Consider the following 23,899-nt stretch of genomic DNA (forward strand, 5'->3'; position numbering starts at 1 on the left):
GGAGCATCTTTGGAGAAAGAATTGAGTTAGTTCTCTTGATTGATTCTTTTCCCTTTTTCTTCTAAGGGAAGAGTTGGAGTAGATGTTTCATGTATGTAGATGTATGAGAGATGCTATTGCCACCCATAAAAGGGGCCAGGCAGCCCTCACACCTCCCCAGACCCATCCCCACGGGCTTTCTCTCCTCCTGCATGCTCATGAGGACAGTCTCCACCATGTCTCTCTCTTGTCCTCTAGCTCTGCGTTCTGAACTCACAGTGGCGGCTGCTGTCCTAGTGCTCTTGGTGATCGTGATCATCTCACTTATCGTCCTGGTTGTCATTTGGAAACAGGTAGATATTTTCCCAAAGAACAAACACAAAATCTTTGAATCCAATTGAGAATGAGAATAGCAACTAGGACAGTACTGTTGGGTGTTGAATGAATGCGTTTGAAGTCTACTGTGCCCAGTTCCTTTGCTGCTGTAGTTAAGCTTTGGTGCATTCTGATTTGGTAATTCACCAGTTACTTCTTCTGGTTGTTTGTAGAAACCAAGATATGAAATTCGCTGGAGGGTCATTGAATCAATCAGCCCAGATGGACATGAATATATTTATGTGGATCCAATGCAGCTGCCTTATGACTCGAGATGGGAGTTTCCGAGAGATGGACTAGTGCTTGGTGAGCTCCTACTGGGGTGATCTCGTCCCCACCACTTTTTTAAAATAGAGAAGTTGTAGGTTTACAGAAAAATCATGCAGAAAGTACAGAGTTCCCATATTACCCCCCTTACACACACAGTGCTCCCTGTTAACACCTTCCACTGTGTGGCACTTTTGTTATAATTGGCAAAACAATGTTATTATAATTATTCTATTAACTATAGTCCATAGTTTACATTAAGGTTCACTGTTTGCACAGTTCTATGGTTTTTTAAAATTTTTATTCTGATAACGTATACACAGCCTAAAATTTCCCCTTGAAACCACATTCAAATATACAGTTCAGTTGGTGCTAATTATATTCACAATGTTGTGCTACCATCACCACCACCTATTACCAAAACTTTTCCATCACCCCAAACAGAAACTCTGTACCTATTTAGCATTACCTCACCCCCCACCCCCATTCCTTACCCCCACCCAGTCCCTGGTAGCTGGTATTCTAGTTTCTGACTAGGAATTTGCATATTCTAATTATTTCATATCAGTGAGAGTGTAGCACTATTTGTCCTTTTGTGTCTGGCTTATTTCACTCAACATAATGCCAAGACTCTCTTTTGATCTGTGCTCAACTTTACTATTTACAGGTATATGGAAGAATAAGGGAGTTGGGTTTGTGCTTATTAGTAAGAGCTAGGTAATAGAAATTTGCTTACAGAAATATTTTTCAGCCTTTGAAATGAGTTAATTGGATCACTGCAATAATTTTTTATCTGACTCTGTAGCAAATTATAGTTAAAGAAAATTGACAAAGGGAGAAGAGAATATGAGGAGGCTTGGCAAAGATACGTACCCAAATAGCTTAGCTTTGGAAGTCGCACACGTTGAAATGAGATTGATTTCTGTGACTAAAAGGAACGGATAATAAATGAAGACAATGACAAAAGATATTTTGATTCAATACATTCTGAAGATGTATTAGATGCTTATTTAGGATACGTATTTTGAGAATTTAGAATGTAAAAATAAAGGCACATTGTAAAGCAAAGAATGTAAAAACAGCCAAGCCAACTTATCACAAATTTTACAAATATTTCAACCCTGGACTGAGACCAAGTATGTGAAATTTTATTCCAAGGGTATTTTTTTAAAAATTGCATTCTGAATGAATGGTAACAGGACAAAGACAAATGAAGGCTGAGCTGGTGGTTGTGTCACTATGAATATTCTAAAGGCATGTATTTTGAAGGATGCCAAAGGCAATTTTATTATCTAGCTCACTCAAAAATATCACTGAGTTTAGATCCTCTTAGAGAGCTACTTAAACTGAAACCAAACAAAGCGCTCTAGCTGCTCCTAATTTCAAATACTTATACCTGGGGACTAAGCCGTCTTCATTATGATTTTTTCCTGATTTACAAAAAAGGAAAGAGAAGCTTAGGGAAGTTAAGAAGAATATATAATACATTGCCGAAAAGGGCAAGATCCCTAATATCCCAAAAGGCACGTCATGTCTCTCTGTTCCTGTGGACCATCAGGTCTCAGGGAAAGCAATACCTTTCCAGGTACAATTTCCAGCAATGCAGACATGTACTAAGAAACAATGTCATGCTGTTGACATCTGTATTTTCTAAAGCTGCTGTAACAAATTGCCACAAACTTGATGGATTAAAACAGCAGAAATCTATGGTCTCACAATTCTGGGGACTTGAAGTGCAAAATCAAGGTGTCAGCAGGGCCAGGCTCCCTCCAAAGTGTCTAGGCAGAATCCTTCCTTGCCTCCTTTGGCTTCTGCTGGCTCATGACATTTCTTGGCTTGTGGTGGCATAATTCCAATCTCTGCCTCCATCTTCGCATGGACTTCTTCTCCATGTCTCTGTGTCCTATCTTCTTTTCAGGGTACCAGTCGTTGGCTTTAGGGCCTGTCCTGAATCCAAGATGTTTTCATCTTAAGATCCTTAACTAAGTACATCTGCAAGGACCCTATTTCCAAATAAGGTCGCATTCCGAGGTTCCCAGTAATGAATTTTGGGGGGACATTGTTAACCCACTACAGTGTCCTTTCCCTGGCTTGTGAGTCTGACCTCTCTGGGAAACATCCCTCTTGGACTGTGAGCTCTTTAAGAGGGCAATGATGGCCTCAGTTTCTTTTTGTGTCTCCCCACATGAAGCAAATGTGCTCCAGGGGTGTGATGAGCCTTCATGATAAACAGTCTCGAGTTTTAACTAATCACTTCTTGGAATGCTTGAATTTTGAATCTTGAACTATTTCCAGTAGATAAGAACTCATTGATGGAAAATATATGCCTTTATTTGCATATGTAAGACAGAAGGGTTGAGAACCACGGGGTTTGGACAAGAGCCACAGAAAGCAAGTGTGAAGGAGCCAAGGTCTGGCCCAGTGCGTGAGCTGTGCACAGAGTGCTCACAACGGGGAGCGCCCCACCCAGGGAGGACCCCACCATCCTTTCTCTATCTGTGTTTTCCTTTGCCTTGCAAATGTTATTTGAAAAAAGCAGTTGCACTACTTTCCATCCCTGTGGACTTAATTCTGTTTTTGACATGATGACTTGCAGGAATAATTATGCTGACTCAATACAGGAAATACACTCACCACTGAGCACCCAGGAGTGCTGGCCCTGGTAAGGAAAGCTGAAGGGACGTGTGACATTTGCAAGTCATAATGGTTCTGGTTGCCTGCAGGTCGTATCCTTGGATCTGGTGCATTTGGGAAAGTGGTTGAAGGAACTGCCTATGGGTTAAGCCGGTCCCAGCCTGTCATGAAAGTAGCAGTGAAGATGCTGAAACGTAAGTGCCTCTTCCCGGGGATTTTCTGAACATGGAGCTCTTAAGTGAATTGCTCAAAATCACAGCTAGTAAACACCAAATTTAGGACTAGAACCTGGTTCTTTTGACTCTAGGTTCTATGTCTATTTAGACTATTTTGCCAGTTAAGTTTGTTTAGATTGTTCGTGTTGTCTGTAAATTGGAAAATCAAGAGTTATTATTTTAGTAATTACTTTTTACCCTGAGGACTAGGAATTAGTTATTAGAGTCTAGACTTAGCCACTATCTGCTTCTCTTTTAGACTCGGTAAATAAAACAATGCCCAATTACAGGATTAGCCATGTTTTTTGCTTTTTCTGAGGACAGGAAGTAGGTAGCTCAGTTGAACTGATAGGTGATTTATTTCTTTGACAGCCACAGCCAGATCCAGTGAAAAACAAGCTCTAATGTCTGAATTGAAGATAATGACCCACCTGGGGCCCCATTTAAACATTGTAAACTTGCTGGGAGCCTGTACCAAATCAGGTAAGCTTCCTGACCTGACCTGTAAGTGACAATTTTCACGGAACTCATAGTTGTGAAAACATTGAACCAATTTTTTAAACCCCCACTCTCCATCCCTAACTATGCCAGTGAATATAAATACCTTAAATGATTGACTGGATTCCACTAAGCTGATGAAAGCTTGCTTTTGCTTTTTGTTTTTGTTTTTGAGCAACATCTCTTGCGAGTCCACTCTTGGCACTTCATGGCTTTTTTGTTTTTCATTTTCATAACCATCTCCTAACCAGTTTTGGTCTCTGTAGGACCCATTTACATCATCACTGAGTACTGCTTCTATGGGGATTTGGTGAACTATTTGCATAAGAATAGGGACAGCTTCCTGAGCCACCACCCAGAGAAGCCAAAGAAAGAGCTGGACATCTTTGGATTGAACCCCGCTGATGAAAGCACACGGAGGTGAGTGCAAGGAGAGGTGTTGCCGTGTATCATTCTCTTTCAAGCTTCACTGATGGAGAGAATCCGTGTCCTCTTCCCATGTCTGCAGATTCAGTGCCAGGAGGTAGTAAGACTTAGAGACAAATCACCCTGCCCATACATTTGTGACATTGGGGAGATAAATACACGATGTCTGCAGGTGTTCTGTACTGGGATATCATGTGGGGAGGCCTTGCTAATTCATATGAATGAGAGCTTTGGGAGTCATTTTATATGTGGTCCATTTATGACCTATAATGTGCAGTTCTGGCCATTGATTACTGAGTTCTCGTACCTCCTAGAGGAGCCATCTGAGAATCTCTTAGCTCAAGATACTGGCCCTTGCTGAACCCGAGCCTATAAACCAAGGCAGTGATAGTGATCCTCACTGCAGAAACCAACAGATGGCTGTAAATATCTCTGTAGATATGAAGCTCTGTAAAGATCAGAAAGTACAGTGAATTTAGTTCATGTTAAATAACCCTACGGATACCAAACACAGGCTCAATATTATTGAGTAACAGTAATTGGCTGCCTAGCTCACATGACCACAGGGTCCAGGACTGTGGCCTGTGAATTGGAAAGAACTTGGTTCCCATTTCCAAATCTTTATATAATAACTTTTTCAAACTTTAATTGCAATAGACTGAACATTTTTAAAACCAGGATATGGGAGTGTAGCCCCACTGTCTTAGATGTGACTATTCAGGATGTCTGCATTCCTGCCAAGAGGTGTTGGGGATTGGCATTGAAATCACATAAGTAAATATAAAGAAGGAAATAAATAATAACAATGTCAGCTAACTTTTGTTGAGCCTTTTATATGTGTCAGGTACCATACCAAATATCCCCCCACTCTCTCCCATTTTTGTAAATGGTATTCATTTTACATCCTCAGGAGTGATCCCTCATTCTAAGGGAGTCATATGCTAATATAGCCTCCCCTCCTTCTGAGATGGCCTGTGTATTTATGTGTTTATTTGATTAATGCTCATCTCTATGACTAGACCACCCCATAGGAAGGGCACAGATTGATTTTGGTTTTGCTCACCCCGGGCCCGCAATGCCTACCACACCACCTGGCACCTATGGATACCCAGTCATCATCTATTAAATGTTTAATGGTCACTCCAGAGGGGAACCCAGCATAAGGTCTCTTTTTCTGTTTTTACAGTTATGTTATTTTATCCTTTGAAAACAATGGCGACTACATGGACATGAAGCAAGCCGACACCACCCAGTATGTCCCCATGCTAGAAAGGAAACAGGTTTCTAAGTATTCGGACATCCAGCGATCCCTGTACGATCGCCCAGCCTCATATAAGAAGAAATCTTTGTTAGGTAAAAGCAGTTATTCCTTCTTTGGGTGTTGTGATCTTGCAGTGTTTTAATTTGATACTTAAAACACTCCAAGGGAAGTAGGGATGGGTAGTAAGTAGATCTACCTAAATGCAGGCTCCTAAATGAGGGTCTGTACTCTAGGACTGGTCTGTGACGTGTTTTCACAGGTTCGTGGCTTATGAATTGAAAACAGGAGAAAGAATAAAGTCAGCCTTCATATAATGAAATTTTCAGACTTTAAATGTGATCAGTTTAAAGAATTGCCCTTTATTTTTGTGTAATGACTTTTGTTTTTGGTTCTAACATGTATTTTTTTTTTTTTTTTTATGAAAGCATGGTGATAATGGACTTTTTTTTTCAATGCCTATACTTGGCAAAATTAAAAGCTGGCAATCCTATGTTGGTTCCTACTACTTTTTGTTTTTCTTTTAGAAGTCAGTGGAATCTATGAGTCAATAGCCCTTGGTTTTAGCTTTCCCAATATCCAATTTGTGATGGAAACTAGAGAGTAGACAATTTGAGGTTGTATTTTTGTGACAAGGTATTGGATGGTTCTATTGAATGTTGTTTGTAGGAAGATCCAGCTGTCTGTTCTCAAAGCATGAGCATGTGGCAGATTTGAATTGCTTTGTAAACTCTAGGGAACTCAGCTGATGCTCATGCCAAATGGACCACCCCACATCTGCTCAGGGGTGGGCCCTCCAGGGTTCTAGTCTAATCGCAGGCTTGGAGTGGGGAGAGGACGGTGATTGCTAGATGGGTCTGACATTGACTTGTCCTGTGATCTTGTCTTATTGGGTCTGAGCCTTTCCATTGGTCAGTGAAAACAGTGTTGAGCAGCCATGGAAATTGTTTTGAAAATCACCAGTGTGCTCTGAATGCTTTCCGACTTTGTAAATGAAAGGTACCATCCATTAAAAAAGAATGTGCTTGTTTTTCAAAGCTCAGCACGCAATAATATTTTCCATTTCTGTGCTTCCAAGTTCCATCCACTTCCCATTGCCAAATGGGTGAACATCCAAGCCCTTTTTTAAAGATTAGCCAATGAGAATGATCGGAACCAGTCCTTCCTCTCCCCTCTCATATTGTTAAAAATAGTTATGTTGCTTCCTAGGCTGAGCTGGTAGACTTGGCTCCAGACATCAGGAGAGCTTGAGTCGCGCTTGGGCCCAGGCCCTGTTGGCAGACACACCATTGCTCTCTGGCCTTCCTGTAGCTGGCTGAAAAAATGTGAATGGCTAGAGCTACTCTTCACTGGCCTGAAGGTTTTCAAAAAGAATGAGAACTGCTGGCCTGGATTGTTTCCTTCCTCGAAAACCCTGGAATCCTTCCAGATGGGACCAACTGGGGAATGTGGACAAGTTACAAAAAAAGTGAACTGAATACAAAGCCATTGGCACTGGTCTCTCAGATTGCTGCCTCATCTGATTTGTGCCCCCTCCTTTCCACCCCCCCCAAAAAAAGCCAAGTACTATAAAGTGGCTTTAAAAAGAAAAAAAATACCAATTCCTAGAAGCCATTTTTTCAGAGGGACCTAATGTGTATTCAATATGGAAGATGTGTGCGGGTGTGGGTGTGTTTTAAAAGTGACTGAAGTGAATTGCTAACTAAGGTTGAAAGAAGAAATTTGAGTGGCATACAACAAGACATGTGAGGATCCATTGGATTGGATTATTCTGGCCCTTTTATAGCTATTTCTCTCTATGTAAGCCTCTCTCTCTCTCTATGTATAATAGTATGTATACACATATATTGATTAGATATATTTTTCTACAGATGTCTTTGTTTTTTAAGAAAGAGTCTTTGCATAGTTTAGATGCCCACCCTGTGAGGTCTAGAAACTCTGTAAGAAAATAATTTTGGATATGTTCCTTGGGCAACCCTCTGCAACCCTTCCCCTGATGAACAGCTTAGCCTAGAGGGAGTGTCACCAGTGGTCCGTTTCATGATGTGCATTCCCACACAAATGTGCTTAATTACTTTTCTGCAGACTCTGAAGTCAAAAACCTCCTTTCGGATGATAACTCAGAAGGCCTTACTTTGTTGGATTTGTTAAGCTTCACCTATCAAGTTGCCCGAGGAATGGAGTTTTTGGCTTCAAAAAATGTAAGTGTATTTAAGGAACAGAGCCCTCTTTAGACCCAGGCCACAGATTTCCAAGTGAGGTTGAGTGTGGAAGGGGATCTTAGCAGATAGATTTTGGAGAGGCGAGTGGCACAGCTACTTCTCATTTCTCTACTTCTCTTCCTCTTCCTCTAGGTTGGGTGGGGACTCTGATGTCATCAGGAGTCTTCTTTCTTCAGGGCTTTCTCTCTTTGGGGAGTGATTGGGATGAGAGCTCAGTGGGGGAGCCAGGGCAGCCTTCCTGAAATGTGCCAGACAGCTCCAAATGCCATCATGAAGTGGCCGGTCTCTCAGAGGTGATGCTGTTCTGCCACTGGTGGACTGACCCTGAGTCATTTCTCCCCTTTCTGTCTAGTGTGTCCACCGGGATCTGGCTGCTCGCAACGTCCTCCTGGCTCAAGGGAAAATCGTGAAGATCTGTGACTTTGGCCTGGCCAGAGATATCATGCATGATTCCAACTATGTGTCGAAAGGCAGTGTATGTGCTCCTTCTGCTCTCGCCCCAATTTTGCATGCTCCCCCTCCCTCACTTTAATCTTTGACATTGGATGTTACTTTTAGCCATTTGGTGCCCTTACTTTTAATACAGAATTCATGAGATTCATGAATGGGCTAGCAGGGGTGTGAAAACAGGCTCTGCAGCCAGGCTGCTGGTGGTATAGACCAGCTCCACCACGCACTTGTGTTGTAGGGGTGGGATTTGAGGCAAGTTACTTGACCGTTCTGTGCCTTGATTTCTCTAAGGATGAAGGTGACAATAATACCTGTCTCCTGGATTGCTGTGGCAGTTAAATTAGTGAATTCATGTACAGTGCTTAGGATAGAGTCTGGAACATACAAAGACCCAATCACTGTTAGCTATAATATGTAAATTGCGTGTGTGCATGTGCATGTATGCATTTCCAGGCAGAGCGTCTCTAGCTTTTATCAGATTTCCAAAAGGTATCTGTAGCCCGCACAATGTTAAGACTATTTAAGTTGGTATGTCTTAGAGGTACAGTTTTCTTAAAGAGAGCCATTCTATCTTGTACTTGGACCCTTCTCTCTGCTCCTTCCATCTCTAAGCAGATGAAATAGCTTGGGATACGTCTGCTACCTGTACCTACAATTCCAAATCACCCCAGCAGCACTGGTTGTGAGTAAAGTGGGGTTTTTGCATCAACTAGAGAAGGAGGCCAGCCCATGTTTGTGCTCTGTGTTTCCTGTAGTCGTGGCCTTGGCCTGTAGCATTTTGGTTACAACTTTAGGCATCTGAACAAATCACTGGACTTTGGTGGAGTTAATTTTTTTCTCCTGTTGAAATAAGATTATGAATTTCTGCTCTCTTTGCAGGGAGTCTTAGAGGGCTTAGGGATGTTATTGTGACTATGTTACATATCTGCCTCAGTTTAGTATTTCCACTGAAAGTTGGACCAGCCTCACAAAGAAAGGCTGGAAAATTTATCTTAATGTCTCACTCTTTGTAGTGGCAGGAAATTGCTATTTCTTAAAATTCAAAAGCTCATGGTGGCCCTGGAGTGAGGAATTGAAAATGCCTACTTGACCAAAAGGGGGAAAAAGGAAGGTAACAAAATAAGGTTACAGTGGCTAAGGGATCTCAAATAGAGTCGAGAGGCTATCCTGGAGGTTTCTCTTATGCAAGCTCCAGCTAGGTATCCCAAATGGCCACAGTATGCCATGCCCTTACCAACAGTAGTCCCCAAATACATAGGTCACTATCTGAGAGTCTATAAAAGATTCACTCACTAAGTTTTATCTCTTGGAAACTTAAATCCACCAGTATTCCTATGCCAGACAAGTCCTAAAACCCAGAGGCATCAGCCTCTTTAAGAACAACAGTTAGATGCAGCCCCTTCCCTATAATGTCAACACCCCTTTTCAATATGAACAAGTTAGGGTGCTCACTGCCCAGACACCCCTGAAGATGGAGAAAGGGATTAAATGAGAGGAAGGGGTAGCAACAGACAAGACAGGATTTAACAAAGGATTACAAATACTGAAACTTTATATAAATATATATATATATATATATTAGATGCTAGGGTATTAGAATAGCTAGAAGGAAATAACTGAAATGGTGGAACTGTAACCTATAACATTCTTTGAAATTTGCTCTATAGCTGTTTGTTGAATTGTGCTTTGAAAGTTTTCGCCTTTCTCTATATATCCTATATTTCACAATAAGGAAAGAACTGAAATTGTGGAACTGTAACACATAACATGCTTTGAAATTTGCTCTCTAACATGTTAAATCGTGCCTTGAAAGTTATCACTGTTATGTATATATGTTAAAGTTCACAATAAATAAAAAAAAAAGCTCATGGATCACTGGATATGTTAATTTTGTTCCTAGGAAATAGGAAAGGTCCATTTAGGACTCAGATTTTTTGGGGCAAAAATTCAGGAATTTTAGATGTTATTCCTATGGAGGACATAAGAGGCAGAATTGGCCATTCAACATTCATCAGATATTTATTGAGCATCCCCCAGGTGTCAGGTACCCTTGTTGAGAGTACAACAGTGAACAATACACACAAGAGACGCTAATCTGGAACAAGACTATTAAGACTATTAATATGAGTTATTATTAACCCAGAGAGAACACCTTTTCCTTTCTGCTGTTGTAAATCATCACTGCATAGATTTGGTTTAATTTCCTATATCTTCCCTGCAGACCTTTCTCCCTGTGAAGTGGATGGCTCCTGAAAGCATCTTCGACAACCTCTACACCACCCTGAGTGACGTCTGGTCTTACGGCATTCTGCTCTGGGAGATCTTTTCCCTTGGTACGGGCCTACATCTTTGCTTGTTTGGGCTGTTCTGGAACAACCCAGGAAAGGAGATACCATGATTCCAAGCTCCAGGCTGCAAACAGGGCTAAGACACCTGGTGTGAGGCGAGTGAGCTGTAGCCAAGTGACATCATGCATTGTTCATTTAAGAGTGCAATTAAAGTTGTGCATTTAAGAGGTGCCAGTGCAGCTTGAGATGGGATCTCTGGGGTTGCCTCCTCACCCCTGGCCTTGCGTCCTCCTCTTTTTTGGGCTATGCTGAGTAACTTTCTCCCCCTGGAAGTAATTCTTCCTGGATATCCACTCACTGGCTGCGTTTTCACTTTGGGCATTGGGTTAAGTGGGATTATCAGCACAGAGGAGCTCTTTCCTCTCCTGATGGGGATCATGCCCAGGTGAAAAGTGTAGCAAGAGGAAAAGGATATGACTCCCCAGTCATCCTTCTGAAGTCTAGAAACCTCCCAGTCCTTTGGTTAGTTGCCAAACATGAACATAGATGCCACATGCTGCCAGGTGAGGACCCTAAGAAAAGGGTGAATCACGGCTCTGACTCCCAGATGGTCCAGCTGGGGAGATAAGATTTACATACAGGAAGTGATTAAAGAAATACTCCATGATTAACTGTGTGGTCCCAATTTGAAATTGAGACAGGAGTCCAGAGAAAGGAGAACGGAGAGATCTGGAGTAGTTTTGGAGTGCTTTTGAGAGAAAACAGAATTTAATTTGGTGTTGGCCATAAAAATGTGAACCATTTCATTAATTTATCTGTTATCCAGATGTGATAGTGAAATGCATTGTCCCTCCCTGATCTTCATTCTTTACCATGGTTTTTCCTCCATGGAGAGTTACTGTGGATTATCCCAATTTGCAGCTGATAGCATGCTAGGCTTGTACCCCAATAAAAGCAGAGATTATCCATAACCCCAAAATTGACTTTTGCTTTAGGTATTTGAACACTTCTGGTGAAATGACTTTCTTGGCCTCAGTGATCCAGAATTTCTCCTTGTATGTCAGTTTCACTTTGCATATGTATATCCAGTAGTCAGAAACATTGAAAACACTTTAGCACTTTTTCTTAAGATGTAAACTTTTTGCCTAGGTGGCTTGGCCTTGATCAACCTAGAAGTCCTATTTAAATTTAAAATTTAAGCAGGGCTTGGAAGTCAAGGAGGTGATAACACTGAATTTCCTTGAAAGAACCAATACTTCAGGGCTTTAGGAAGCCCAAATGTTTTCTATAGTGACCGCACCCCAAGCATTTCAACAATGTACTGTGCCCATGTTTGTTAATGTTGGTTGATTTATTTTTGGCTTTTAGGTGGCACACCCTACCCTGGCATGATGGTGGATTCTACTTTTTACAATAAGATCAAGAGTGGGTACCGGATGGCCAAGCCCGACCACGCCACCAGTGAAGTGTGAGCTCCCTTCTCCACCCCACTGGCTTTGCCTTCCTGCCTACTGGGTCTGTGGGGGATGAAGGGGTGGCCCTGACCCTTCTCTCTGTGCCCACTCTGAGGTCTGTGCCTCTCCAGGTACGAAATCATGGTGAAGTGCTGGAACAGTGAGCCGGAGAAGAGACCTTCCTTTTACCACCTGAGTGAAATTGTGGAGAATCTGTTGCCAGGGCAATATAAAAAGGTTTGTTTGGGCCTGTTGAGATGGGTGGAAAGGAATGGGGAAAGGTAGAAGAGAATGTCTGGCAGTTATGCCCGGGAGCAGAGCTGTTCTGAACGATGTTGAGAGGAACATTTGAGATTGTGTAATCCAGAGGCGTGGGCTTTGTGGAATGCTCTCAGGGCCCCTGGTAGCAATGACTAGTGAAATCCTACCCCTTCCCACAGGCTCCCCTGTCGTCTTCTGTCTTAAGCGTGCAACACCTGTAAGGACTTTGTTCTCCAGTTGCTTGTGTATCTGAAACTACTGTGCAGTTAGAAGTCTCAGGACACCCGTGGCCATTAAATCGCTGATTTGAATACACTTAAATCAATGCAAAATTGGCTTTCACCAGCTGACTGGAAGAAGCAGCCTCAGCTGTTATCTGTGACTCCAGCTGTTTTTTGCAGAGTAGAAAGTATTGTTCAAATGAACAAATATAATTTCATGGAACTAAGCAGGATATGTAAATGAATGAAACACCTTTCTGCAGAGGTGCTGGGGTGGAGGAAATGCACACATGCTTATATAACAAATTCAATTTCTGAGTCTCAATTGGTCACTAGGTAGATTTTTTCGTACTCATTGCTTCTCTTCCTTCTTCTCAGGGAGTTTCAGTTGAACTGGAACTTAAATACTTTTGTCTATTGATTATTTCACTGCTTATTACAGCTCCCATAAGGGAGGCAGTCTCGGAGGCAGAAGGAAATTGACCTTTGGATAGTCAAAAGTTCTCAGATTGTGAAGATGTGTTGGAGGGAAGAGATTGAAATTGTTGTCAAAAACGGGGTCCTTTTAGATCAGAGGTCCCTAAGTTTTGAGTTAGATTTCTCCAACATCTAGGAGTCAGGAAGACTGTGTGCTTCCAGTAGAAGTCCTGACCATCTTCTCTGGGACCCATCTGAGCCATGTGAGATGCAGAGAGGATGGGGGGCATGGTCAACAGCTCCTGACTTGGAGAAGGGGCTCTTGGCACCTTGAAACTTACCAGCAGGGGCTCTCTGCCACTGGTGGTCTTTCTCTTCATGTTCCACATCTCTGGGAATGGTTGATTAGGACTCCCCTTCAATCATCTCAATCCCACATCTGGGAGGTAGTATGGAAATACAGATAGTTAAATAATGCTAAGTTCTGAGCATCTGCAGTCATTTTGCACTTTGGTCAATAACACTTGCTTAAATGTGTTAAATGATCACAGAGTTATGAGAAAATCCACCTGGACTTCCTGAAGAGTGACCACCCTGCCGTGGCACGCATGCGCGTGGACTCGGACAACACGTACATTGGCGTCACCTACAAAAATGAGGAGGACAAGCTCAAGGGCTGGGAGGGTGGCCTCGATGAGCAGAGACTGAGCGCAGACAGCGGCTACATCATCCCACTCCCTGACATCGACCCGGTCCCTGAGGACGAAGACCTGGGCAAAAGGAACAGACACAGGTAGATGCGGGTGGCAATCTCAGCTTCCAGCCGTGTTGTTATCCTCCCCTCTCCTGAAGGAGATGACCTGCTGTCACTGATCTGTACCAGGGGAGGGAGCTGCGGGATCCCCAAGGGGTTGATTTAGTTTGAAAACACTTCCCAGATGATGCTAATATGTCCTCCCTGGGGCTGGGGGTTGGGGAAAGTTGTAGGATAGAGACGGGCATTCTCCCTTGGGGAGAATCTTTGACCTAGGTTCTCAAGTAATTTGATCAAACTAATCCAGCAACTGTGATTTTTGAGATATTATAAGCTTCCCCTGCTGTTCTCTTAATTAGTCACCTAACTGAGGAGAAAGGTGAAGGAGGGGCTGGACCAGGCTATCTGACTCTACATTGGTGGTCCTCAACCCTAGCTACAAGTTGGAATCACCAGAAGAGATTTTTAAAATACTGATACACAAGGGTGTGGTCCCTGCTCCCTGAAGGATTATTTATTTATTTTTAACTTTGTATTATGAAAGCTTTCTGAAATATACACAATTAAAGTAATATAGCATATCATCGCATACCTATTTATGAACTCATGGTCAGTCTCATTTGCATAGTGGTGACTATTCCTCCTCCACCCACTCTGGATTATTTTGAAGCAAACTGAAGACCTCATACCCTTTCATCCATAAATATTCTAATGGATATCTCTAAATGATGAGGGCTCAACTTGAAAAAATAACTATTATCTATATCACCTCCAGATTGGGTACTAAATCATTAAGAGAATCAGATATCCAGTCAGTGTTCAATTTTCATTGATAGTCTCACAAATATTATTTTACACTTGGTTTATTCTAATTGAGATCCAAGTAAGAGTCACACTTGTTTTGGCTGATATATCTCTATAGGTTCCCCTACTTCTTTTTCTACCCCCTTGGATATTATTTGTAAAGTAACCAGAGCATTTTCTTGTAGAATTCCCCTATTTCCTTAATTATATCCCTGTAGTGTCTTTATCATGTGCCTCTGTTGTAAACTGGCAGTTAGTCTAGAGGCTTGTTTTGACTCAGGTTACATTTTTGGCCAGTGTGCTTCAAAAATGGTGCTGCATACTTACAATGGGAGGTCCATACTGTCCTGTTGTCCTTCTTTTTGTGATATTAGCAGCCATTGGTGATTATTGTCTATTTCCATTAATTCACTACCAAGGTGATGGTAACACACAGTCCATACTGAAAACCATTGGTTTACATGGTTCAGATGGAAGGGTCTGTGCCCCTTGCTCTCTTTGAATATCTCTTGAACCCATGTAGGGAAGGTGATGTTAGCGGTCCTGGTTCAAGGTCTAAGTTGCTTATCTGTCTTTTTTTTTTCAGTCATTCAGTTAACCGCATACAATTTAGGTAGAAGCACATAGCATAATTTTGGAAACTTATGATCACAACCTCTCTTAACCAATTTAAGTGTATGGTATAGACAGCCTTTGTTTCTCTGCAAGCACCAGAAAAATTTAAAAGTTCAGTGTGGGTTTTTTTTTTAATGGGATTTTTAAAATGGGATTTGGAGATGGGGAAAAGTTGACTTACTTTTCTATTTATGCTTTGCCTGGGTCAGTTTTTAAATGCATTTATACTTCTTTAGCAAATTGTGTTCCTTGAAGTGCTGGAGGTCTGTGGTAGAAATTCAGGGGATAAGGGAATGGCTGAGTAGGGGTTTCTGAGCCCTCCACTGCAGTTTTATCCAGAGCTGATTCACTTTCTTTGTATTTAGCATCTAGGAATAATTTGATTGTAAAAAGGGTTCTGCTTCTAAATAAAGTTCAAAAATCACATTGGGATAAATATCATAAAAAAGGCAGCCAAAGAATGCCTGGGGTGACATCATCAACATGGCAATGTCAGATAGCTACTGAAAACCTCTCCCCAGAGATTCAGCAAAGAGAAAGGACAAATCCCATGTGTTCAGAACTCTGGAGGAGTAAAGATTGGTAAAGATTTGAGAACAATCCCACAAATGCTGAATAGAAGAAAGAGAAAAATATCAGGTAGAAAATTTCTGTCCTGAACTGGCCAGTCCTCTTCCCTCCCCCTCACTCAGTCCCACACAGCTTGGGAAGTACCGAGAGGCAGCAGCTGGGATCCCTCCCACCTCCAACCAGGGACACAGACTATAAAATTTCTCACAGCAGTGAGACAGATGCCCACCTATATCCAGACACAGAGACTCAGGCCCACAGGGAACCATGGCAGGACTCAAGCCACTGGGGAGGGCAGAATACAAAAGGGCACCAAGAGGAGCTTCCAAATGGAGGATTAGGGAGGGAACCCAAAGCAGCAAGTAGCCAGGCAGAAGCTGCTTGAATCAACTGTTTGGGGACCCAGGGAAGAGGGGAGGACATTTCAAGGCCCCAGGTCAGTGAGGGATGAAGAGTCTAAGAAATTTGGACAGAGACTGAAATTCCTGGTGCCCATCCCCCAACTTTGAGGGAAACAGCAGCAGGTGGCCTGATCCTTGCCTGGGGGATGGCAACAGACTGGGGCATCTGTGAGAGTCTTGTGCTCCAATTACAGAGGGGAACACAGCCCAAAACTGAGCCAGATATTGACTGGCAAAGTGAGGGGGCAGGAACTCTGCAGTTTCAGCCCCCAGCAGTCACATGCTGTTGGGCTCCAGGAATTAAACACCTTATGAGGATGAATAAGTAACTGAAGTGTGCCATCTGCTGGATAGGCTGGAAACTTCAGGGGGAAACAGCAGAGCCTCTCCAGACCCTGTCTCAGGCCCATTGGAGGAGGTCTACATCCCCTGTATGGGTCCCTGGCCCTGTTTTGGCTCAGAAATACTGATGACCCAACTGTCAAAGCAGTACCTTAATACAAACCCAGGCAACAACTAAATCCTAGACAAGAGAGAGAAACTGATCTTCAGAATAGACCCATCAAGATGATCGGATGATCAGATATCAGCAAAAAACCACAAGACATATTAAAACACAGGAATAGATGGCCCAATCAAAGGAATAAATAAAAAATGTCAGAGGAAACACAGAATCTGGAACAACTAATCAAAGGTGTTCAAATAAATCTCCTGAATCAATTCAAAGAAATGAAGGAAAATATGCATAAAGAGATAAAGGATATTAAGAAGACACTAAGAGAGCATAAAGAAGAATTTGGTAGAATAGAAAAATAACAGAGCTTATGGAAGTAAAGGACACTGTAGATGAAATTTTAAAATATACTAGAGACACACAATAGCAGATTTGAGGAGGCAGAAGAAAGAATCATCAAGCTAGAAGACAGAGCAACTGAATTTGAACAGACAAAAGATCAAATGGAGAAAAAATGGAAAATTTTGAGCCGGGTCTCAGGGAAATGGTCGACAATACAAAATGCACAAACATATGCATCATGGGTGTCCCAGAAGAGGAAGAAAGGGAAAAGGGCCAGGAAGAATATTCAAGGAAATAATGGCTGAAAATTTCCCAACCCTTATAAAAGACATAAATATGCAAAATCCAAGAAGTCCAACTCATTCCAAATGAAATAAATCTGAATAGATGTACTCCAAGACACATGCTTGTCAGACAGTCAAAGGCTAAAGAGAAGGAGAAAAATCTGAAAGCAGCAAGAGAAAAAGCAATTCACCATGTACAAGGAAAGCCAAATAAGACTAAGGGCTGATTTCTCATCAGACACAATGAAGGTGAGAAGGCAGTGGTATATATTTAAGATGCTGAAAGAGAAAAAATGCCAGCCCAAAATTCTCTATCCAGTAAAGCTATTCTTTATTAGTGAGGGAGAGTTTAAAATATTCACAGATAGACAGAAGCTGAGAGAGTTTGTTAGCAAGAGACCAGCCCTAGAAGAACTACTAAAGGGAATTCTGCTGGCTGAAAAGAAAAGACAGGAGAGAGAGTCCTAGAGGAGGGTACAGAAATGAAGAGTATTAGTAAGGGTAAATAAAAGGATCGAAAGAGAGAAAAGTAAATCTGACAAATAAAAGCCAAGAGATAAAATGGTTTAAGTAATTCTGCCTTTACAGTAATAACATGGAATGTTAATGGATTAAATTCCCCAATCAAAAAACACAGATTGGCAGAAGGGATAAAAAATATGATCTATCTGCATGCTATTTACAAGAGACGAATTTTAGACCTAAAGATACAAATAGGTTGAAAGTGAAAGGATGGAAAAAGATATTCCACTCAAACAATAACCAAAAAAATAAAAAATTAAAAAAATTAAAAGTTGGGTTAGCTATACCAATATCAGACAAAATGGACTTTAAAATGTTATTAGAGATAAAGAAGGACACTATATATTAATAAAAGGGGCAATTCACAAAGAAGAAATGACAATCATAAATGTTTATGCACCTAATCAATGTGCCCCAAAGCACATGAGGAAAACACTGGCAAAACTGAAGGGAGTAATAGACATTCCTGCAATAATAGTGAGAGACTTCAACACATCACTTTCTTCAATAGATAGAACATATAAACAGAGGATCAATAGGGAAACAGAGAACCAAAATAATATGATGAGTGAACTAGACCTCACAGACATATATATGGAACACTGCACCCCAAAACAGCAGGATGTACATACTTTTCAAGTGCTCATGGAACATTCTCCAGGATAGACCATAGGCTGGGGCACAAAACAGGTCTTAATAAATTTAAAAAGATTGAAATTATACAAAGCACTTTCTCTGATCATAATTGAATGAAGCTGGAAATCAATAACAATTGGAGAACCAGAAAATTCACAAACATATGGATGTTCAACAACACACTTTAAAACTATCACTGGATCAAAGAAGAAATTACAAGCGATATCAGTAAATATCTTGAGGCAAATGAAAATGAAAACACAACATTTCAAAACTTATGGGATGCAGCGAAGGCGGTGCTGAGAGGAAATTTATTGCCATAAATGCCTATATGAAAAAAGAAGAAAAAGCTAAAATCGAAGTATTAATGGCACACCTGGAGCAACTAGAAAAAGAACAGCAAAATAATCCCAAAGCAAGCAGATGTAAAGAAATAACAATGATGAGAGTGGACATGAAATGGAGAAAGAAAAACAACAGAGAGAATTAAAAAAACAAAAGACAGTTCTTAGAGAAGATCAATAAAATTGATAAACCCATAGCTAGACTGACAAAGACAAAAAGAAGATGTAAATAAAATCATAAATGAGATGTAGGTAATTATCATGGACCCTGAAGAAATAAAAAAGTTCATAAGAGGATACTATGAACAACTGTATGCCAACAAACTTGGATGAAATGGACAGCTTCTGAGAAACACACAAACAACCTACACTGACTTGAGAAGAAATAGAAGACTTCAACAAACCAATCACAAGTAAAGAGATTGAGTCAGTCATCAAAAACCTACCAAGAAAGAAAAGCCCAGGATCAGATGGCTTCACAGGTGAATTTCACCAAGCATTCCAATACCATTTCTGCTCAAACTCTTCCAAAAACTTGAAGAATAGGGAACTACTACCTCACTCCTTCTATGAAGCCAGCATCACTCTTAATACCAAGGCCTGATAAATATACTACAAGAAAAGAAAACTACAGACCAATCTCTCTAATGAATATAGGTGCAAAAATCCTCAACAAAATACTTGCAAATTGAATCCAACAGCACATTAAAATAATCATATGCCATGACCAAGTGGGTTTTGTTCAAGTGATGCAGGGGTGGTTCAACACAAGAAAATAAATTAATGTAATACATTACATTAACAAATCAAAAGGGAAAAAACACATCATCATCTTGATTGATGCAGAAAAGGCATTTGACAAAAGTCAGCGTCCTTTCATGATAAATACACTTTCAAAGGTAAGGATCGAAGGAAACTTCCTCAACATGATAAAGGGCATATTTGAAAAATCCACAGCTAACATCACACTCAAAAGTGACAGATTGAAAGCTTTCCTTCTAAGATCAGGAACAAGACAAGGATATCCAGTGTCACCACTGTTATTCAACATTGTGCTAGAAGTTCTAGCTAGAGTAATTAATTAGGAAAGAAAAAGAAATAAGTGACCCAAATTGGAAAGGAAGAAGTAAAACTTTCACTATTTGCAGACAACATGATCCTATATTTAGAAAATCCTAAAAAAACATGACAAAGCTACTTGAGCTAATAAATGAGTTCAGCAAAGCAGCAGGATACCAGATCAACATGCAAAAATCAGCGGTGTTTCTATACACTAGTAATGAGCTATCTGAGGAGGTAATCAAGAAAAATATTCCATTTACAGTAGCAAGTAAAAGAATCAAATATCTAGGAATAAGCTTAATCAAGGATGTAAAGGACTTGTACACAGAAAACTACAAAACATTGCTAAAAAAAAAATCAAAGAAGACCTAAATAAATGGAAAGACATTCTGTGTTCATGGATTGGAAGGCTAACTGTTAAGATGTCAATTCTACCCAGATTGATCTACAGAATCAGTGCAATACTAATTAAAATTCCAACAGCCTACTCTGCAGAAATGGAAAATCTAATTGCCAAATTTATTTGGAAGGGTAATTGGCGTCAAATAGCCAAAAACATCTTGAAAAAGAAGCATGAAGTGAGAGGACTTACACTTCCTGATTTAAAGTATATTATAAAGCCACTGTATTAGTTAGGGTTCTCTAGGGAAATAGAATCAATGAGAGATATCTAGGAATAAAAGTGACGCATGCAACTGTGGGTATGCACGAAAGCCATTTTGAAACCAGAACGTTGGAGCAGACGCCAGCCACATGCCTTCCCAGCTAATAGGTTTTCCGGACACCACTGGGCACCTTCCAGTGAACGTACCTGATTGCTGATGTGTTACCTTGGACACTTTATGGCCTTAAGACTGTAACTGTGTAACCAAATAAACCCCCTTTATAAAAGCCAATCCATCTCTGGTGTTTTGCATTCAAGCATCATTAGCAAACCAGAACTGCCACCGTGGTCAAAACAGCATGGTAATGGCATAAAGATAAACATATTGATCAATGGAATCAAGTTGAGAGTTCAGAAACAGACCCTCAGATCTATGGTCAATTGATTTTTGACAAGGCTCCAAAGTCCACTCAACTGGGACAGAACAATAAATGGTGTTGGGAGAACTGGGTATCTATAACCAAAAGAATGGAAGAAGACCCCTATCTCACACCCTATACAAAACTTAACTGGAAATGGATCAAAGATCTAAATATAAGAAGCAGTTCCATAAAACTCCTAGAAGGAAACGTAGGGAAACATCAAGATCTAGTGATAGGCGGTAGTTTCTTAGACTTTACACCCAAAGCACAAGCAATGAAAGAAAAACAGATAAATTGGAACTCCTCAAAACTGAATACTGTGCTTCAAAGGACTTTGTCAAAACAGTGAAAGGGCCGCCAATTCAATGGGAGAAAATATTTGGAAGCCACATATGTTATAAGGGTTTGATAATCCAGAATATATAAAGAATCCTACAACTCCACAATAAAAGATAACCCATTGAAGAAATGAGCAAAAGCCATGAATAGACATTTTTTTCCAAAGAAGAAATACAAATGGCTAAAAAACACATGAAAAGATGCTCAGCTTCGTTAACTATTAGGAAAATGCAAATCAAAACCACAATGAGATACCATTTCACACCTACTAGACTGGCTGCTATTAAACAAGAAGGAATCTACACATGTTGGGGAGGTTGTGGAGAAATAGGAACACTCTTCCACTGCTGGTGGGAATGTAAAATGGCACACCAATGGTTTGGCAGTTGTTCAGGAAGCTAAGTGTAGAGTTGCATTATAACCTGGCAATCCCACTACTCAGTATATACCCAGAAGATCTGAAAGCAAGGATGTGAACAGACATTTGCATACTATTTTTCATAGTAGCGTTATTCACAATTGCCAAAAGATGGAAACAACCCAAGTGTCCATCAACAGATGACTGGATAAACAAAATGTGATATATACATATGATGCCAAATTTTTCAACAGTAAGAAGAAATGAAGTTCTGAGGCACGGGACAACATGGATGAACCATGAGGACATTATGTTGGAATCTAATGAATGAGTGAAATAAGTCAGATACAAAAGATAAATATTGTATGATCTCACTAATAGGAACTAAGTATAATATGTAAACTCATATACATAGAATCTAGAATATAGGTTACCAGGATATAGAATGGGGCTAAAGAATGGGGAGTGGTTGTTTAATATGTGTAGAATGTTTAACCAGGTTGAACTTAAACTTTTGGAATAGGATAGAGGTGATGGTAGCATGTTGTTAGAATAATTAACAGTACTGAATTGTGGGTGAATGTGGTGGAAAGAGGATGTTTAGAATGTTAGATGTTTCTTTTGTATGTCACCAGAAGGAAAATTGGAGGTTAAAACATAAGACTATATAATACAGTGAATCTTGTGGTAGACAATGGCTGTGATTAATGATACAAATATAAAAAAGTTCTTTCATGAACTAGAACTAATGTACAGTACTCTTACAAGAAGGTACTAATAGAGAGGTAAATGCGGGGGGGGGATACACCTAATGCAAACTATGGACTACAGTTAACAGTAATATTTTAACTGATATTTATCAGTTGTAAGAAAGGTATCACACAAATACTGTGGGTCAATAATAGTTGGGGGATAAAGGGTATGGAATGTTTTGGGTTTTCTTTTTTCTTTTTATTTCTTTTCTGGAATGAAGAAGATGTTCTAAAATTGATCGTGGTGATGTATGCACAACTATGTGATGATACTGTGAGCCATTGATTGTATACTTTGGATGGTTTATATGGTGTGTGAATATATCTCAATAAAATTACATTTAAAAAAGAAGGCAGCCAGAAATTTTCTAGAGGCACACCAGTGGGGGCTGCAGAATTTGATGTTTTCCATAAAAAGAACAATCCCAATTGTTGTATTAGATAATTAGAACTTCTGCAAGGGAGATACCTTTGATCTTCTTAGGATAGAACAAAGTATGTCCCCAAAACTACATCAGTTCAGGTCAGATAGGGATGGAGGCAAATCCATATCCCCAACAAGTGCATGAGCATAGAGAGGGGGAGTCCCAGATCTGGGATGCTCTGGTCCAGGCAGGCAGGAGTCAGCATAGTAGTCCGGAGGGACCTTTTCCTCTTTTTGAGATGTTAGTAGCCATTGGCGATCACTGCCTAGATCCATTAATTTATTACCAAGGTGATGCTAATGCACAGCCAGGACAGGAGGCTAGGCTCTGGAAGCGGAGCAGGCATGAGAAAAAAAGGGCCATGCCCTAGGGGACTTTGGGGGTGCCAGGTCAGTACCCCATTGGGAGCCAGGCTCTGGGCCATCAGATGAGCACTGTGGCTTGAAAACCAGGAGTAAGCCCAGTTGTCAGATCTAGGGTCTACTTTAAAGGCTGAGATCAGCAGAGATGATCTGGTGCTCACTCATGATGGAAGTTAGCTTCCTCTGTGCTCACAACCATGCCTTCGCTTTGCAAGATAGGCTAGCAGAGAGAGGCAATGCCAGATCAGGGAGGACTAGTGCCAGGATAATGACTCAGTCAAGGACTCAGCTGTATAACGTTCCTCCGAGAGGAGGCCAGGAGTTCAAATCACAGTGTGCCGGCACTAGCTGGATCGGGTCAATATCCAAGGGTTGTCTCAGGCCCCTGGCTCTTGACCAGAGCCCTAGGGACAGGGTCTAGATTCCCTGGGAGTTGAACTACCAGGAGTAGATGTTTATCAAGACCAGTCAAGTGGACTGAGGTTCAAAATGAGACTCTAGGATCAGAGTGTTAATTGGGGGTAGTTGGGGTTAGAGTGCAAACTAGAAACAGGGGCAATAGCTCAGTCATAGGGGTTATTTAGAAACACTACAGCTCAGTAGCCCCATGGGTTCTAGGAGCTCACAGGTCAGAAGGGACTTGGGTAAATAACAGCAGACTATTTCCTGTAGCCAGGAGACAGCTTCTTATTGGCCAGGCTTGGGTCTCTGCTATGGCACTGACATAGAGATGTAAGGAGAGAGGCTGAGGAATCAGAAAGGCAGGAAGCAGGTGAAAGGGTTGAGATCACTTGCTTGGTGTGTGTGTGTGTGTATGTCTGTGTGTCTGTGCGACTCATCCCTCTGCAGAACCAACCAATATTTACTGTTTTATGTGCTATGTG

At 41.0% G+C, this 23,899-nt stretch overlaps 1 protein-coding gene across 4 annotated transcripts in view; it reads left to right on the forward strand.

The window, feature by feature from the left end:
* The window catches only part of PDGFRA (platelet derived growth factor receptor alpha), a 55,329-nt gene that overhangs the window by 27,131 nt on the left and 4,299 nt on the right, over positions 1–23,899 (forward strand). For all 4 annotated transcript variants that reach the window (XM_037829793.1, XM_037829794.1, XM_037829796.1 and 1 more), the window contains 12 exons: positions 238–332; positions 528–660; positions 3,345–3,449; positions 3,843–3,953; positions 4,235–4,388; positions 5,581–5,747; positions 7,738–7,853; positions 8,227–8,349; positions 10,546–10,657; positions 11,981–12,080; positions 12,198–12,303; positions 13,517–13,758. In XM_037829793.1, coding sequence (XP_037685721.1) covers positions 238–332; positions 528–660; positions 3,345–3,449; positions 3,843–3,953; positions 4,235–4,388; positions 5,581–5,747; positions 7,738–7,853; positions 8,227–8,349; positions 10,546–10,657; positions 11,981–12,080; positions 12,198–12,303; positions 13,517–13,758 — 1,564 coding nt within the window. The remainder of the gene's footprint in view (positions 1–237; positions 333–527; positions 661–3,344; positions 3,450–3,842; positions 3,954–4,234; positions 4,389–5,580; positions 5,748–7,737; positions 7,854–8,226; positions 8,350–10,545; positions 10,658–11,980; positions 12,081–12,197; positions 12,304–13,516; positions 13,759–23,899) is intronic.

This window comes from Choloepus didactylus, chromosome 3, assembly GCF_015220235.1.
Source record: "Choloepus didactylus isolate mChoDid1 chromosome 3, mChoDid1.pri, whole genome shotgun sequence".
NCBI classification, from domain to species: Eukaryota; Metazoa; Chordata; class Mammalia; order Pilosa; family Megalonychidae; genus Choloepus; species Choloepus didactylus.